Source organism: Vanellus vanellus, assembly GCF_965231255.1.
Source record: "Vanellus vanellus genome assembly, chromosome: 13".
NCBI classification, from domain to species: domain Eukaryota; kingdom Metazoa; phylum Chordata; class Aves; order Charadriiformes; family Charadriidae; genus Vanellus; species Vanellus vanellus.
The window spans coordinates 6,407,779-6,425,213 of NC_138918.1; the positions used below are offsets into that span (position 1 = coordinate 6,407,779).

The following is a 17,435-nucleotide window of genomic DNA, read 5'->3' on the forward strand; positions in this document are numbered from 1 at the left end:
AAAATGATGTTTGGGAACACAGATAGCAATAAAAACCTATAAAGTGCATTTTTGTTACTTTCACGACTTGTTTTAAAGTAAACCCTTCCTTCATCTTTCACGACTCCCCAAGTCTTTAACTCAGAACATCAAACAAACTGCTCAGTTCTGGAAAGGCTTGCCTTACAGTCCTGCTTACGCATGCAGCTGCTTTAAAATGGTTCATTTGGCTCTTGGGTTCCTGCTTTTCAACAGGCAGGCAGGCAGGCAGGCAGGCAGGCAGGCAAGCAGGCAGGCAGGCAAGCAGGCAAGCAGGCAAGCAAGCAAGCAAGCAAGAAAGCAAGCAAGGTGGGTGTGGGGCTGCCGACTCGATTGCTCATGACTAGTGTCATATGACACGTTAAAGATGGCTGAAGGGGAGAGTTGCACCCCATCTGCCGCGGAAACAAAAGAAGACTTTGAGATTATTGACAAAAACCAGATTCCTAATACGACTGAGTTGAAAAATGAGGAAAAAGAGAAAACGGAGGAAGCGAGGTGGTCTGCTCCTATCCTGTCGCTAGCCAAGAAAGCCTCGGAGAACTTAGCGCTGAGCTATGGCAACGCTCTGAAGTCTGCATCTTTGGTAGGATTCATATCCAAACCAGTCAGCAATGACAGCACAGCAAAAACAAGTATGGTTATGTTTATTTAGTAAACTTGCTTTTATGGTGCGCAAATAAGTTTGCTCCCGTAAGTGCTGTTGATTAGTGTCAGTGATGCATGGTAATTACTTTGAATTTATTTTAGAAAATGTGATGCTGCAGTTTTCTTTTTTTTTAAGCAAAATGTCCTGCTTTGAGGTAAAACAGGACCGATTTTGTTCAGTAACTTTATTTTTTAGCCAGGCCTCTTCTAATTACTGAAATTAACAGCATATTATAAAAACAACACAGATGTAGGACTTCACAAAATTTACTGTAAACAGAAGAATGTTGAACTGTTAATATATTGGGGAAAATGGACTTTAGTTTTTTGCAGTAAGCTTTTATGTGATTCCTTTTCCCCCCCTCTCTTGAAGTTCACCTCAGCAGCATCTGACTGCACTCACGAGTGATCTCGTCAATTTGTTATCCTTCCCAGGTGTGCTGGTTCAGAGAAGGAACTATACTGTGCTTCTTGTACAGCTTTCATGTCAGAAAGTGGACAAGTGAACTAAGATATAAATTTGTTATAAATTACTTTTTAACTACACTAAAAATGCCTTAAATTTAACCACAGCTTGCTTTATTAAACATCTGTATTCATGGATATAGCAGCTGTACAGATTTATGGAAGAGGTCTCTTAGAACTGAATTAAAAGGGCTTTAGTTAAATTCATATGGAAATTAAATCTCAGTTATATTCATAACATGGAAACAAGACCATTCAAATGTAGCAGTAATTGGGCCTGGAGTCTTGTACTCCAGGCTGTCAGGCTAGCACTTAATGGTTTTGGAGCAGTGGAGCTCAGTTTGCTAGTTGGTCCTGACCTTTTTGTTTTTAATGATATTAAGTATTCAAGCTGAAGTTCTGTGGGGATGAATTGTGACTGTGTCATGAAATAAGTACTGCTGATGGACTTTTTTATTTTTCTGTAGAAATTCCTCAATGTTGCGTAGTCAGAGTTTAAGATTTTCTGTCCTGAAAAAAAATAGATTCTTGTCTTTCCCTGCATCTATAAGTCTCACAGCAAACTTCTCAAAGACTTCTTTCCTGCATGCCCATCTGGAGCACCTGGGACCTAACCTAACGAAGGGCAGAATAGCCCATTTTCTTCAGTTGCACTTGGAATACTGCTGGGAATAGATGTAATTCAAAACAACATACAGCATTTGGCAAGGGGTAGGGAATAAAACGTTCTCCTGTCTGAAATGGAGCTCCCACACTTTGTGGCACTTTTACTATAATCTTTCAGCTTCTTATCTGTAAAGTAAGGGAATACAACACTACCTCTCCAAATTGTTCAAAGTATTCGGATAATATGTTGATGAGTTTTACGGAAAATTCCATAAGAAAAACCTGTTCATAACTTAAATATGAAATGTGAACAGGCAATAAATCACCTATTCTACCTAGTCATTATTACCTTTGACCAAGCACTGTAAAGTCAATTTAAAGCCTGTATTTTTAAGAAATAAGCTGAGGCCTGCAAGACCACTTGTGGAAAACTAGCAACTTGTTCCCTGCTGCCATCTTTTCCCAGAGATTTTGTAACATCTACCTGCTACTTCAGATCTGTTCATCACCTGTAAACTGTTCTACACACTATGCAGTCAGCTGGACATACAGAAAGGCACATCATAAAACCACACTGTTTGCCACTGAAGAAATTCTGTCCTACCTGGCTGAGAAAGCAGGGAGCTACAAATGTAAAGAATACAAATTAAGAAAGACTTGTAGTCTTAAAGACCAAGAGATGGGGAACTGTTAGCTTTTCTTTGTTCTTCAGTGTTTTCTGACTTTGAAGTGTGCTGAATAATTACAGTAAACAAGGCATGGGACTTCAAAACCTTGTTAAAAGGAATTTGTTGAATTGAATGAGATAGAAGACTGTGTGACCGCATTCTTAAAGATTGCAGAGTAATGTCTGTGATCTTTTGCACTTAGGTAAACTGATTCCTAATCTTTGACACTTGGCTTTGGTAATGTGTCTAATAATCTGTCTTATTTTGCATGTACCAACTTGTACACAGTTTTGCAAAAGATATAGTTGACTGTGTAAATTTGCAACAGTCTAAAAAATTATTGTTCAAGTAATTATTTAACTTAAAGCAAACCCTGATTAAGACACTGTTTAATTTAAATTTGTGTTCATAAGGAACATTTCATTCAGAGTTTGGGGTTTTTTTAAGTCTCACGGCTAATACAATATGTGTATCTTCATCAAGGCTTACAAGCAAAACATTCCTAATAAAGTAAAAATTCAAATTCAGGAAACCATCTATATAGGTTGGTGAGCTGCTACTGAAACACCCCAGTACTTAAAGGCACTGATTTTCTGTTCCTGATGTGTAACCTGACAATACTGACATCAAAACTTAAAATATTACAACCCTTTTAGTCCTCAGTCCCACCTCAAGACATTACATGCAATTTTGAGGGATCCATTACATTGACTATAGTCATTGATGCAATAGGCTACTGAGAAGACAGGACTTTGTGTGCTTTGTGATTAAAGATCAGTTTGATTAGATTGACTCCCTGCTTTTACTCTTCTGATACAGGAAATTTTGCTCAGTTTTAATCAAAAACTAACCCTATGTGCACAAAAACGTAATAATAAAAATTAGTACTCAAGGAGACATTTTTGGTGTTAGAAATAGTGTTAACAGTCTTGCATGTGACTGACGCAGGGGCTCTACCTGTCTGACTCGGGTCTTCTACAACTGCTATTTCTGCCAGGAAGCATGACCCTTTGATCCACAGGTGACAGCAGGACTCTCCTAATGCAACAGCCTAGGCTCAAAAGACGGTTTAGGTGGCCGTCGGTCTGCGGCTGGCACAACCTGTTGCTGACTGAAGGAAAAGCGGTAGCTGGCGGCCTGTTCCTCTCTCGCCCTCCTTCAGGTTCAGAGGAGGCGGGCCCGTCCCTCGGCGGCGGGCGGACGCTCCCACCGCCACGCACCACGAACTCTTTCTAAAATGGCGCTGGGGGTGGCCCGCCCTCGCCGCGCGCGCTCTCGCGAGAGTTCGCGGGGGCGGCGGTGCAGCGCGTGCTGTCGCCGCGGTAACGCGGGCGGGAGGCCTCGCCTCAGCCCGCGGTGTGGGCCGCCGCCGCCGCCCAGGTAGGGCCCCCCCCTCGCTCGGCCGCTGAGGCGGCGCTAGCCCCGGGGAGGGCGGGGATAGCCGCCGTGTCCCCTCCGGGGGGCGGCGGGTGCTGGGAGCGGCAGGGCCGGTGTCAGTTCTGGAGGCGCGCGTATGGGCGTGTTGGGAGGGATTCACCCAGACTGTGTCCTACACCCAGCTCTTCTCAAGCCGCTCACCGCCGCAAGATGGAGGCCAAGGCGGGGAGGCACCGCTCTTGTCCGCGCTGTGTGGGGTCAGGAGGAGTGCGTTCCTAAAAGCAGCTTCTCTTTCTCCACCCGTGTCCCCCCGGCCAGGTGCGAGGTGCCACGCCATGGAGGAGCGCGCCAACCTCATGAACATGATGAAGCTCAGCATCAAAATCCTGATCCAGTCGGCCCTGAGCCTGGGCCGGACGCTGGATTCTGACTTCCCTCCCTTGCAGCAGTTCTTCGTGGCGCTGGAGCACTGCCTCAAGCATGGCCTGAAAGGTGGGCGCCCGCTCTCCTGCGACTGGTCTGGCTGCTGTGCTGAGAGGACAATAAATGAGTCTGTGTTGTGTCTCGCCATGTCTCCGGCTTGACTTCTGTATGACGTTAACATTAATAGCATACACTGTATGATGCTAATCAGTATTACGGATGTAACTGTGTGGTTGCTTTCTGATATACCCTGTATTCAGTGCCTCCTAAACTGTCAAGGTATTTGTAATGCCCCCTTTTCATTGAGGTGTCAGGAACTGGTAAGACAAAGTAAAACACAGACTAAAATTTGTAATTCTGGAGTTGGAAGCCTGTCACTTTTCCTCACAAACTTCTCTGTATACTCCCTTTAGTGAAGAAGACTTTTATTGGACAGAACAAATCATTTTTTGGTCCTTTGGAGCTAGTGGAAAAACTTTGTCCTGAAGCATCAGATATAGCAACTAGTGTTAAAAATCTGCCAGAGTTGAAGTAAGTTGATTGTTGGGGATGATGCATTTCACTTGTGCTGCTGGGAAAAAGAATCCTTCATATAGTCTCTCTCCTTCCTTAATGAGATCTTGTTCCCAAAGAGAAAAATAGGGTATGTAGGAGGCATTGACCTCTCCAAGAGATAAGGAGGACATGTCAAAATACTCTGTGCTTATGATTCAAACAATGTAGTCATTAAAAAGCAGCATTTGGAAACTTCTGTAAGCTTGCTAAAAATAACTGCAGAGTCTTCACAGATTCTTTCCTCTTCTTTCTGTCACTTTTATGGCTTTGTCTAATTTCGTGCATGTGCTAGTAGTATTTCATTTGGGTGATTCAGGATGAAGAAAAGAGACTAGTTTTAATGCTAGGATGCATCAATAGTTGAGTTATGGTGGTAGTTGAAAATATGTATGTCTTTCCAAGTTAGGAAGGTTTTACGAGACAATTTCTGTTCACTGAGCTATGGGATTTACTCAGATGCTTCTGTGTTCTGGAGAGAACACTTTGTAAAGCGATAGTTTTGAATTGTATGAATCTAGTTAATAAACAATTTTGGTTTTACCAAAACATGCAACTTTTCATTTTAGGACTGCTGTAGGAAGAGGAAGGGCTTGGCTTTATCTAGCACTCATGCAAAAGAAACTGGCAGATTATCTCAAAGTACTCTTGGACCATAAGCATCTATTAAGGTAACAGTACAGACATACGTAGATTGTATTCACTGAGTCACTGAAACCTTGCATTAGTGCGGAAAGAGGTCATTATTTGACTAGTTTAACTTTAAGCATTTTCTTGCAACCTGCAGAGGAGGAAGTTGTTCATTGTTTTTGCAGTGAACTTACGCAGGAACAAGTAGAGTATTTTCTGTGAGAGTTCTGCGTCTTCCACCTTGTGCAATAAATTAGCGATGAGGGAGATTTATAAGGACTACATTACTATTTATAAGATTTCAGTGATGAAAGCACCATTATAATTGTTATGATGTGCAGTGATGCCTTATAATATTTCTTCTAGTGAATTTTACGAACCTGATGCATTGATGATGGAGGAGGAAGGAGCAGTTATTGTGGGTCTGCTAGTTGGACTGAATGTTATTGATGCAAACCTTTGCTTGAAAGGAGAAGACTTGGACTCCCAGGTGAAGATTGCAGACTGATTTTATTTAAGCTTTATAAGATTGCAGTAGAATTAAGCACATCTATAAATACTTTCCTGAGATGGGCCCAGCCAGGGTTTGCTATTGTTTTCATAAGAGGGCATTTGATTGTCTTATGGTAAATCAAAAATGGCATGAGCTCAGCTAATTACAGGAGATACATTGTCAAGATCAATCTTTTGGGGGCTTAAGGGAGCTTTTGTTTTGAGAAGGAACGGTGGTTTCCTTTTGACTTTGGGGGGGGTGGGGGTGATGTCACATACCTCTGCTGCTTTAATGAAACAGCCCAGGAGTATAAGGAATGTTTGGAGGTATTTGTGGTCCAAACAAATAAATGCCTTAGGTGAATCTGTGCTTAACAGATCTGTGAGTATCTTCTAATTTGAAACTGTGTTCTCTTTCAGCCAATCTGTTTTACTTTTGAATTAGGTAACCTTTGTCAAAGTGGGTCAGAAGTCTAACTCTTTCTAAGATGTAAATTTAAAATATGTGTTGCTATAATTTTATTCTTATTAACCTTTTTGTCCTTCAAAAGATAATGTTGCAGAAAATGTTGACATTATCCTGCCTGTTCTACAAAATATGAACATGGCTAACTATTAAAGTCTTTATAAGAACTCAAAGAATTGCTTAAATGTCCTGTCTACATAAGATACTGTGTTTTTTAGAAAGCATGATTTAAGTTCTTTTTTTTTTTTTTTCCTTTTTTTTGGGGGGGGGGGGGCGTAGTTGGGCAGGAATGTCAGGTGTGGAAGCTTGTCATGTTTCCCACATTGCATCAAGAAAAACTACATATGTATCCATCTGTTTAAGTAGTGATTTATAGAAATGCCGCCAAAACTGATAACTGCTAGAAACTGAGCACACTGAATATGGTTATTTTGTTGCTTTTACAGCAAACCCTAGCTTGTACATTTGCTTCAGCTGGGAATAATATAGTTATTACCTGTCTTTAGAAACTTAAACTTCAGATGTTTACCTGTTTCCAAATATAAAGTTATGCCTGCTCCTACACAGAATTGTACTGTGAAGGTATGTTAATGTCTTAAATATATTTTTCAGGTTGGAGTCATTGATTTTTCCTTGTACCTTAAGGAAACACAGGACAGTGATGGCAAACAGTACGTATAGTGAATTAGTGATTCTAAATTATTATGGGTTTTGTAGAACAAACCTGTCAGACAGTCTGTGGGAGCACATGAGTGCTAGAGATCTTAAACTCTCTTAGTTATCCAAAAAAGCAAATTCAAAATAGATTTTTGTTAGCTAAACAAAAGTACTGACTTTCAAAGGTTGAGTCCATGGTAGTTTTAACAACAATACGGAGTGGAGGGTTTTGTGTTCTGAGCTGGGACAAAATTAAAAGCACCCGAAATTTTAGGTTGTGCTTTTTATTGGGTTTTAGAAAACATGATCTGCCAGGTCACCCACTGCTAAATCACTGCTGTTTTTCGAAGCACTGTTTCAGAAATGCTCTCAATTAACAGCTGTCTTTGTGGGAGACATAAGTTATGGAGGAGAAACATACTTTTAGGTGAAATGCTAGGTGAATTAGAGACTGCAACTGTTAGCATCACTGTATCTAGACCTGTTGTGAATGGAGGGGACTTTATAGTTTGTGTGCTTCCTGCACTTCAGAGCACTTTACTGTTTAGCTGCTGAGGAGAAGTAGCTAAAGAGCTGCTTCGTCTCCCTAGTGCTTCCAGTCTAGCTCAGGCACAAGTATTTTTATAATAAAGAAAAGGAGAAAAGGTTTCAACTTAGTTTGCGAGTCCATGCTGAAAACTCTCATACAAACGAACACTCTAGAATGAAGGAGTTTCTTCTCAATCAATACATTCTCTCTTTTACAACTAGAGATGGAGGAATTACAGCTGTCCTTGACCAGAAGCATTATGTGGAAGAACTTAACCGACATCTAAGGTGGGATTTTCATCTATTCTAATGTACAAATACTTGTCCTGTTTAGCTTTTCCAGTATAGCTTTGAATGTCTCTGCTGTCGGTCATGTAGATTTTTGTCTGATACTGTAATTTCTTTTCTGATTATTTCCCAAAATCTTAGGGTTTTTTTTTGTAATCTTACTCTTCTGATGGCATATGCAATGCAGAAAACAAGTCTGTGTAATAATAGTTGACTTTTTTGAGACGTCTTAGTGATTAAGAGAAGATTTTTGGAGCTACTCTTTCGAGAGAAAACTGTTACAAGTGCATCTGGAAATTCATTCTTTAGAGGAAGAGTCTCTGTTCTTCCCCCATAGGTTGCTCAGTGGGAGGAGCAGGCCCCACTTGCCCTCTTGAACATTGGAGAGGTGTTAAGACTGCAAAAGCTAAGCCACAACAGGGCTGCCAAGTAATACAGTAGGCTGCCAACTATAGGGAAATGTATGGTTGTCTCAGAGCTTAGAGAGACAATTGTCCTTCCTCTGAGTTCTTTGCCAGCTCACCAAAGTATTTCATTGTTAACAAATGCAAGATGATAAAAGTATGATTGAGGATAGGAATAAATGTTGAACACTGGCAATTCTTTTATTGTTTATTATGCATCTCTTTTTCCTTGCTGCAGTTGCACGGTTGCAGATCTCCAGAACAAAATAGACTGTTTGGAAAAGACCAATTCAAAACTCCAGGAAGAGGTTTGTGTCTGATCTGTTAAATATTTCTCATAGCTCTTTTCCATCAGAGGCGAAACTCCCTAAGAATGTACCTTAGGACCTAAAATATTTGAGTTGATACTAGTGAAATGTGGAGGATTGGTATGACTGGCATGAGTTGGCACATGAGGAAAGCTCTGTGGAAAGCTTCTACATTGTGTTAGCTGTTAAAATGCTTTTGAGCACAAATTTGTTAGATGGGTTTCCTTAATTGAGTTTTTTTGCCTTGCAGTGGTGTCACCACTCAAAAGTGATCACACTACTGTAGTGAACATGACTTGTCCCTCTTCCTTCTGCGCATACACGTGTGTGTATGTATTTGTCATGTGAGTTAAACAGAACTTGGAAAAAGAGAAGGAAAAGAATCACACTTCAATTAGGAAATCTTTCCTAGCAGGGAACTGAAATAGAATCCAGCAGCATGCATGATAATGGTTGTTCTGGGTTTCTTTGTGGTGGGTTTTTATATAAATATATGTATGTAGTTCAGAGTGTATCTGTACAGTCCAATTTCCAATACTCTTGGGGATATCTCCCCTTGAAACTGCCATAAGGTTCCACCAGTGACTGTCAATGCTGACTTGCTGCATGACTTCTAGTTCATACCAGAATGAATACCACAGATCTGTGGTGGATTTTAGCCTTTTACACTATGATGCATTTCTTTGCATGGTTAATATTTAAAAATATTGATGAGGGCTTGAAGCAGAAATCAAATGAACCAATGTTGGTGAGCTTATTAATTGAGGCTGTACAGTGAGTGTGGCTGCAAATGGGCCAGGCAGCTTCTAGGGAAAATGAAAGATGAAAGGGGAAGTGAGCACTGCACCTGCTACAAAGGCTGAGCTACTAACTTTAGAATTCCTCCAGATGTTGCATGCTTGTACAGTGTTTAAATATAGATATGTTCTCTTTGTAAACAGCTTGCAGCCGCAACTGACCGAATTGGATCACTTCAGGAAGAACAGCAGCAGTTAAAACAACAAAATGAATTAATTCGTGAACGGAGTGAAAAAAGTGTAGAGGTGGGACACCTATTTAAAGATTATGAGGATCCTTAAAATAAATGATCTCTCTTGATCAACTGTAGTTAGTGTTCTCAAAAGCATTTTGAACTGGAGTGCTAAGTGCAGTTTAAAATGCTACTGTGTAGATCACTGGTTTTGTGTATAGTATGCACAGGCATTAGATTTTGCTGTTCTTTGCTACACACTTAAACCTACAGAAGGGAGAAAGCATTAACAGTATTAGAATGATTTATTTGTATTTTTACTCTGTTCTTTGAAATTTCAGCTTATTAACATTTGCCAGCTTAGTAATTGTAAAATAGTAGGATTTTACTTGAAATAGCACATAGAAATACTGTGTTAACACACAAGAAATTAAGGCATACTTTAAATACATACCTTTTTGATCTTTGGTGGCTTTTTTGCTAATGTTTCTTGTAGGTGACAAAAGAGGATACAAAAGTAGAATTGGATACTTACAAGCAGTCACGCCAGGGCCTTGATGAAATGTACAGTGATGTTTGGAAGCAGTTGAAAGAAGAAAAAAAAATTAGGCTGGTAAGGAAACTTAACTGTAGAAAGTGAAATGAAAGATACAGGATTCTGCCTACTTTAAGGTGGCATTACAAATGTAAGATGTATGCTCTGCACTTTTTGCAGCTACTCAGAATTAATAAAGGAATTACAAGCAAGATGCTGGACACTGGTCATTAGCAGTGTTTGTAAAGAACTGGAAATGGTGGTTTTAGAATGCTTGAAAATAGAAGGCCTTTCCCTGTTTAAGAACCACCAGTGTTATTATAGAGACTTAGAGAGTCTCTCTGTTATAGAGACTCACTCTCTCTCTATTATAGAGACTAAGATCAAAACACAAAGAGAGGTAACTGTCTTTATGGAGGAAAATATGGTATATGCACAACAGTCACTTCCACAGTGAGATGCTAATTAGTGACTGGTGAAGAGGCTGCCCAGGCTTGCTGAAGCCCATGACTCTTAAGTCAACACAAGTCCAGCTGTCAGGAGAAATGCTTCATTTAACAGGCCACTAAGTTACACACTGAGCTCTACACTTCCTGCCAGCAGATCTGCACCCTTGCCCTGATCAGGAGAGTTGAAATAGCATTTTGGTCTTACCAACTTATTGTATTATTTGCTGCCTAACTCTTCTGTAAAATCATAGTTCAGTATTATCTCAGAGTAATACATAGTTTGTGTATGGAGTCATATGGGGTTTGGAAATGCTTATCCCTGACATACACTATATAGCAGTAAGTAGGAAATCTTCTTTCTAAGGAACTAGAGAAAGAGTTGGAGCTACAGATTGGAATGAAAACAGAAATGGAAATTGCCATGAAGCTTCTGGAAAAAGATACTCATGAAAAACAAGACACTTTAGTTGCCCTTCGCCAACAGTTAGAAGAAGTGAAGGCCATTAACTTGCAGATGTTTCACAAATCTCAGGTATGTATGTAGTGGAGAAAAGAAACAACAGCTGTAGTGGCGGTCTTTTATGCATACATTGTGCGATGGGGGTGCATATGCACTTCTGCATCTGAAGTAATACTTAGATGCAATAATTCTTTTAAGAATATCTATTTTAAGCTGGTTAATTTTTTTATTATGCTTCATTATTGATATTATATTGGGAATATTCGGAAAGAAAGGGGGTTTCCTTCAGTGTGCTGCATAGTGTGCCATAGGATCATCCAGCAAACGCTGAGACAAATGGAGAGCTCTCACAGGGGAGAAGGTGTTTGCAAGGGTCCTTTGTTCTAACCACTAACCACTTTAAAAACTGCATCCACAGCTGTCTTGCTTTTCCTTCCCGTCTGTGTTGTCTTGCCTTTCACCTGCAGCACATTTAACCTTGTACCCAAATGGCCAGCTGAGTGCCAGTGGAGAGGCAACACTGGATTTGGGGAGGGAGGAAGTCTGTGGTCAGGCTGGCCTCTGGAGCTACCAAGAAGTTGTTGGATTGGTTTAGGTATTTTGTTACACCCTCTTTAGCACGCGGCTCTCCAGGTGTAAGATGGTTAGAGGAGTAAAATGGAAAACGTTTTGCTTTCTGGGCCTGTCTTCCTCCCTCAGTCTATTCCTTATCCTGGCAGTTTTTAGAGTTTACTTTCTCCATCTGTTGTGTCATATCTATTGCAAGGGTTTGGGGGTAGTTTTATGGGTTTTTTTGTTGTTTGGTTGGGTTGTGGTGTTTTGTCTTGTTTTTTCTCAGTTGGACAAAAAATACACTGATAGGCATTTCTACAAGAAGGTGATGGAGTAGTAGTATTCACACAAAAAGTGAATGAAATAAGAATTTAACTAGACTGTCCCTCCCATACCTGGTGCCAGAAATCCAGAGGGGATTTCTCTCAATTTTTATGGACTGTTACCTGATGCCTGTTCAGGCTTTATCCAGGCCTTTGCCTCCTTCACAGATGCACAGAAACTTGCGAGGCAATGGCCAGTGAAACCCCAGTGCTGAGGTATGCCTTTGCTTTCAAAAGCGGTATTTATTTTATGTTACTGTTTTGCTTCCTGGTTCCACACCCACCGAGTGCAGTTGTTACATTCAAATCATAATTGATATTCTTAGCCTGTTGATTTAATCTGATAATTTCTTTCTTCAAGCTTGTTTCTAAACAGGAGATTTTTGTCTTGTAGTTGATCTCATGGGACAAAACTTAGTAGAGTTAAGTTTGTTTCTTTCTGAGCTCTTAACAAAAAAAAGTTGCGGAGTATGTGCTTTGGCATTATCAGCATTTTGTTTGTACATTCCAGTCAGACCCAGGCATGGCCTGTAACAAGCCAAACATTCTTTATCTAGTGACAGGGTTTCATTAAACAGTAGCACTTCGTGCTTTAGAAAACTAAAATGTATTACCTGGAATATCTATTCACTTATTCCTACAGAATGCAGAGTGTTCATTACAACAGAAAACAGAAGCAATATCCTCTTTTGAAGGAAAAACAAATGAGATGATGTCCTCTATGAAACAAATGGAAGAGAGGTAATAATTACAAGCTCAAAAAGTCAACGCTGGAGTCAGTAGAAAGTTTCCAACTGAAACCTTCATAGGATGACCTTCATACACCTCCTATAGACACTTGGGCGTGTGTGCGAGCTTGACATTATTTTTCCTTTCCCCTCCTTATCGCCCTCTGCGCTTGCCTGTTCTCTTTTTCCAGGCAAACATGCCCGTAATTGATGCATTCAAAGACCATAGCTCTTTCCATAGGTAGGTTGTTTAAAAACATGTTGGCTTTAGTTTAAGAACAGGTATGACTCACTTTTGGTGGTTGGTTTTTGTTTGGGTTTTTTTTTTTTTTTTTTTTTTCAGAAACAGTTGCTTTCAAAAGTCTTTTTCTCCATTAGCATTTTCAGTTCAAGCTTTTATAAAGACCTGTATGGTAGATTTAAAAGAACAGAATGAGAGGGTGTAGGCAAGGAGTATGTGAATAGACAACAAATGTACATGTTCCTTACTTTCTAGATTGCAGCATGCAGAAAAGGCAAGGCAGGCTGCGGAAGAAAGATGCAACAAGATGAAGCAAGAGCTTGCAGGCAGGCTTGACACTTGTCGGCAACAGATGTCCCAACTGGATAGCAAATGGTATTTAATATAATCAGGTTTCTTTCCTTCCCTTTTACTATTTCTTTTAAAAGTGCTTTCTACTCCTTTTGTGCTGAAGTCTAAAGAGGGATAGGTTTGAATTATATTGGGTTCAGCAAGTGTTGACATAATTATGCAAGATCTAGGAAAGCACAGCACTTCTGTCTAGTGCACAGTTAGCATGAGGGTTTTGAAATTCTTTTTCCAAAACAACCAATGTGGACCGTAGAGTGCCAGTAGAAATCTGGTCAATCTGATGAGCAATGGAGCTTTCAATTGCTTTTCTACTAAATCAGGAGATAGACACGGTCATGCTTGTAGGCTGAGCATATAAGTGACAGCCATCCAAATGGATTGTGGTTTTTGGAGGGGTTTGGGGGTTGGGGAGTGTCCTGGTGTTCTTAGGGAATGTTACTCCTCTAAAGATTTCTAATACCTATAGAAAATGCTCCTTTCACTGTTCAGACTTCAGGGTAGAATGTCAGTTTTAAACATGGCTGTTTAAACACAGGTAGTCAAATATGTACTTGCGGGGATTCGTTTTGGTTTTGTTTTGAGGTTTTTTTTCCCTTTTTTCTTCTGGCCATTCATTGCTGCTTGTTTTCTGTGACCTGAAAATGCTAATGTAGTTTTTGATATCTGCTGCCATAACATCCCTGTTTTTTCCTTTCCCAGAACATCACTCTAGTGTTTGCCCTGTTTTGGACAAGGTTTTTTTCTCCTCATACTGTTGCTATCCTTAAGTGCTATAGGATATTTTTCTGCTATAGGGTTTCTTAGACTGAATTATTTTTAAATAGCTCAACTCTGGAAAAGGAGTTAAAATCTGAAAAGGAACAGAGACAAACTTTGCAAAGAGAACTACACCAAGAGAAGGATGCTACCACTCTGCTTAAAACAGAATTGCAACAAATGGAAGGACTGAAAAAGGTACGCGTAGTGCGAACGTACCCTGTGTTCAGGTTTAAAGCTGATTTAGAACCAGTGCAGTCTTTGCATCTGTAGTAGAGTATTTCTTCTGTACCACTCCTCTCTGAGTGGTTTCCAAAGCTTGGCTGACGTGACACAAGTCTGCAGATGAAGTGCCAATACAAAAGTCAGCTTAGCCAGAGGTGGCTGAGGAGGTTTCTTTGTGCCCTGCCGTAGCCATGCCAGTGTCTGAGCCACTCAGCCGCCAACTGAAGGCACTGCTGTACACCAGTTTCTGTCTGTACGCTCATGTGCGGGCATAGGAATGCTGCATTCTAGCTACGCTCAAGGATGTTTAAAGCCTGAAAATCTTCCTCTCTTTTTGGTAAATATAGTTAAATGATTTCATTGTTTGTGCTCTATAAGAACCCATGAGTAGTTCACGCATGTAATTAAAAAAATCAAGCCTTAGAAATAGGTAGCTTTGTAAAGGAGCTTATTCTTGTGAACTGCTTGGGTAGTTTGGATAGACCAATCTAGGTTATAGGTCAAACTTAGCACACAAAAAACCAGATTTTGTGCTTGATTTTATAGGAACTGAGAAAACTGCAAGATGAGAAGCAGCAGTTAGAGAAGGTCTGTGAGGAGCAGGACCAAGCTCTTCAGGAAATGGGACTTCATCTCAGCCAGTAAGTTCTAGGAACTGAACTCCTCTATGTGACGTAACCTGGACAGTGGAGTATCAAACCAATAGAAATAATTTTAAAATGCATCCAGTTATAAAAATCAACATGAGGATTTTAGGAGGCAAACAAAACAGCCGTGAAATAGCAGTGAGGGAAGATAGGGATCTTGAATAAGCGTGAGTAAGACGGCTGAGATGGGCAGCGATACAGTAAAGGGTTAGTTCTTACAGCAGAACTGGGCTTTCCCCACACTTCTCTGAATATGCTGAAAAGGGGACGGGCCCCGATGTGACAAAGCTTTCTGTGATCCTGAGCGGTTCAGAGTTGTAACAGGGAACTGAGTGAAGAATGAGACTTTAGATTCAGTGGCTGGACAGTGGAATGGCAGGTAAAATTGAACACAACTAAATGTAAAGTCATGCAGAGGGAGTTGTTTTTGGTTTTTTTTTTCCAGATCAAAGTTGAAGATGGAAGATATTAAAGAAGTAAATAAAGCGCTAAAGGTACTCTACATCTCATGGATATTTTGACTAAACACATGCATCTCATTTAACACCTTCAAAGTTCACCACAATTATCCTACTTCAAAAGATGGCTTTTGAAAAATACCAACTATGTTGGTAAGCTGCCTTTTGAATTTTATTTCACAAACTTATTCGTATATACAGTGAGGGTTTTGTTCTGATTTTCTAGGGTCATACCTGGCTGAAGGATGATGAAGCAACACACTGCAAGCAATGTGAAAAGGAATTCTCTATCTCAAGAAGGAAGGTAAGTGTCATTCAGTGGATTGGGGTTTTTTTTCCCCTTTTGTCACGGAAAACAAAAATTGTGCTGTTGCACAGTTTGCTAGGGAAGACGAACGCTGCTTCAATTCCAGATCTTGTTGGCATGATAACTGCATAGATAAGTAATTTGGTATTTCCCATCCTAAAAATAATGTTCTGCTTGGGTCCTTTCCTTGGTAGGGAGCTGTTGTGGGCTGTGTTCCCTCATGATGTGGTTTGTCTCCCTTCCCTGTTGAGCTGTGTGCGGGGAGGGCTGGGTGCTGACAGGCGTGCTTAGCGCCTTGTCACGGGGCACTGCTGCGGGGGTGCTGCTCTGTGGTTTGGGACCGCTCGCTGTGCCCGCACAGGGCAGCCCAGGCACCGCATTTCCTCTGCGTAGAGCTGGGCCTGTCCGTGCTTTCCTGGAAGCCCCGGCCTGGCTGTGTGGCGATACACACATTTTGTGCTGTGAAACGGCAGCGGAGCAGCTCCTGCAGCCCCTGGCCGGGTCTGCGCCGTCTGTGAGTCCCGGGGCAAGCAGCTCCTGGTGGCGGAGGGAAGCCAGGCTGTGCAGGGGGCGCACCACTTCACCTTCATCCTCTGTGCTGCCGGGAGGGCTGGGCCTGTTGGGAACTGGAGGATGATGTCAGTGGACTCCAAAAGCTTTTCTAAGGTCTGATTTATCTCTTCCTGATGACAGTTTTTAGGCAGCTGCGCTTACTCAAACTCTCTGTTTGCAGCACCACTGCAGAAACTGTGGAGACATCTTCTGCAACACTTGTTCCAGTAATGAACTTGCACTGCCGTCATATCCTAAACCTGTCCGTGTTTGCGATACGTGTCACACTTTGCTCCTTCAGCGGTGTTCATCTAATTCCTCCTAAAGCTTTCGTAACCTTGACGGGACCACTTTAATATTGGAAAAGGAGCCATTATTTTTTTAATTCTGAATTCCAGGCATCTTCTGTGCACCGGACTGCCTGGTCTCTAATATTTTCAACTGTAAGACAGAGCAGTGTAAAATAATTTGTAGGGATTATGCAAGCTAATGTTTCTCCAACTGGAATCATTAAGAAAATTCTATCAACTGTAATTTCCCTTAAAGTTCTATTTGAAACTAAAATGCAAATTCACTTTTCTGATTTTTTTATAGATATTTGTATTAAAATTTGTATATGGCATTTCTACATTTATTTGATCCCTCTAGACGTCACTGTCTTTCTGCACTTAACTTCAGTTCCTGTGTCCTCACTGTAGGTGCACCTGTCTTACTGGCTAGTGTACAGTTTTGTATTTGCTCTAAGGACAGAGAAAAGCCAATTTATGAATTGTCTACAGAAAGAGCTTTATGATGTGTCAATGAATGTGCCTTCTGTTCACTGCAGAGTCAAAAACTATACCTTGTACTTGTTCTGAGTGTTGCTGTGACCACAGTACAGTAGTTACACAATAAAGCCTTTTGTGAAAATCAAAAGTGAGACTGAAGTTCTGATTTTTAGCAGCTGTTAGTCACATATCCCAGAAGTGGATTTTCTTGTACAGCTGTGCATGTTAAGGGCTGAAGTGAGACATCGAAATGGATCTCACGGTGCTCTCCTGGATGGTGCCACAGCTTTGCAGTGGTAACTAGCTGCTGCTGTAGTTCCCCGGGAGTGGGGGCAGGACCCCAGGTTTTGCTGTGGCTGCCCCTGCCTTAACCAGCAAGGCTGCACATCTCTCGCTAATGAAGCTGTTTGCTCAAGCCTGAGCAAGGCTGTGCTCCGGGCTGAGGCAGGACAGTTCAGGAGTAGTTTGCCATAAGCTGCATTAATGGCAGTGTCAGGGCAGCAGCTGTCACATGACCCTGATGGTCAGGGGAAGGCAGCCCTGTCCCCAGCAGCACACACTGCTCGCTGCAGAACAGCTCTGGT

The 17,435-nt window shown here is 41.2% G+C and overlaps 1 protein-coding gene across 3 annotated transcripts; it reads left to right on the top strand.

Moving 5' to 3' along the window:
- Positions 1–385: 385 nt before the first annotated feature.
- RUFY1 (RUN and FYVE domain containing 1) lies at positions 386–16,955 on the top strand (the record flags this gene model as incomplete). 3 transcript variants are annotated; one of them, XM_082489917.1, is made up of 18 exons in its annotated part: positions 386–653; positions 4,101–4,274; positions 4,619–4,736; positions 5,327–5,428; positions 5,754–5,877; positions 6,958–7,016; positions 7,753–7,818; positions 8,461–8,530; positions 9,472–9,573; positions 9,997–10,113; positions 10,849–11,016; positions 12,463–12,560; positions 13,044–13,163; positions 13,964–14,093; positions 14,667–14,761; positions 15,213–15,261; positions 15,452–15,529; positions 16,266–16,955. In XM_082489917.1, 18 exons carry the CDS (start codon positions 386–388, stop codon positions 16,407–16,409), a joined length of 2,082 nt encoding a protein of 693 aa, XP_082346043.1. In that variant the 3' UTR covers positions 16,410–16,955. The 3 variants fall into 3 exon arrangements, with proteins under 3 accessions (XP_082346043.1, XP_082346041.1, XP_082346042.1); XM_082489915.1 differs by lacking the exon at positions 386–653 and adding an exon at positions 3,726–3,785; XM_082489916.1 differs by lacking the exons at positions 386–653; positions 4,619–4,736 and having other exon boundaries at positions 4,185–4,274.
- Positions 16,956–17,435: the final 480 nt, after the last annotated feature.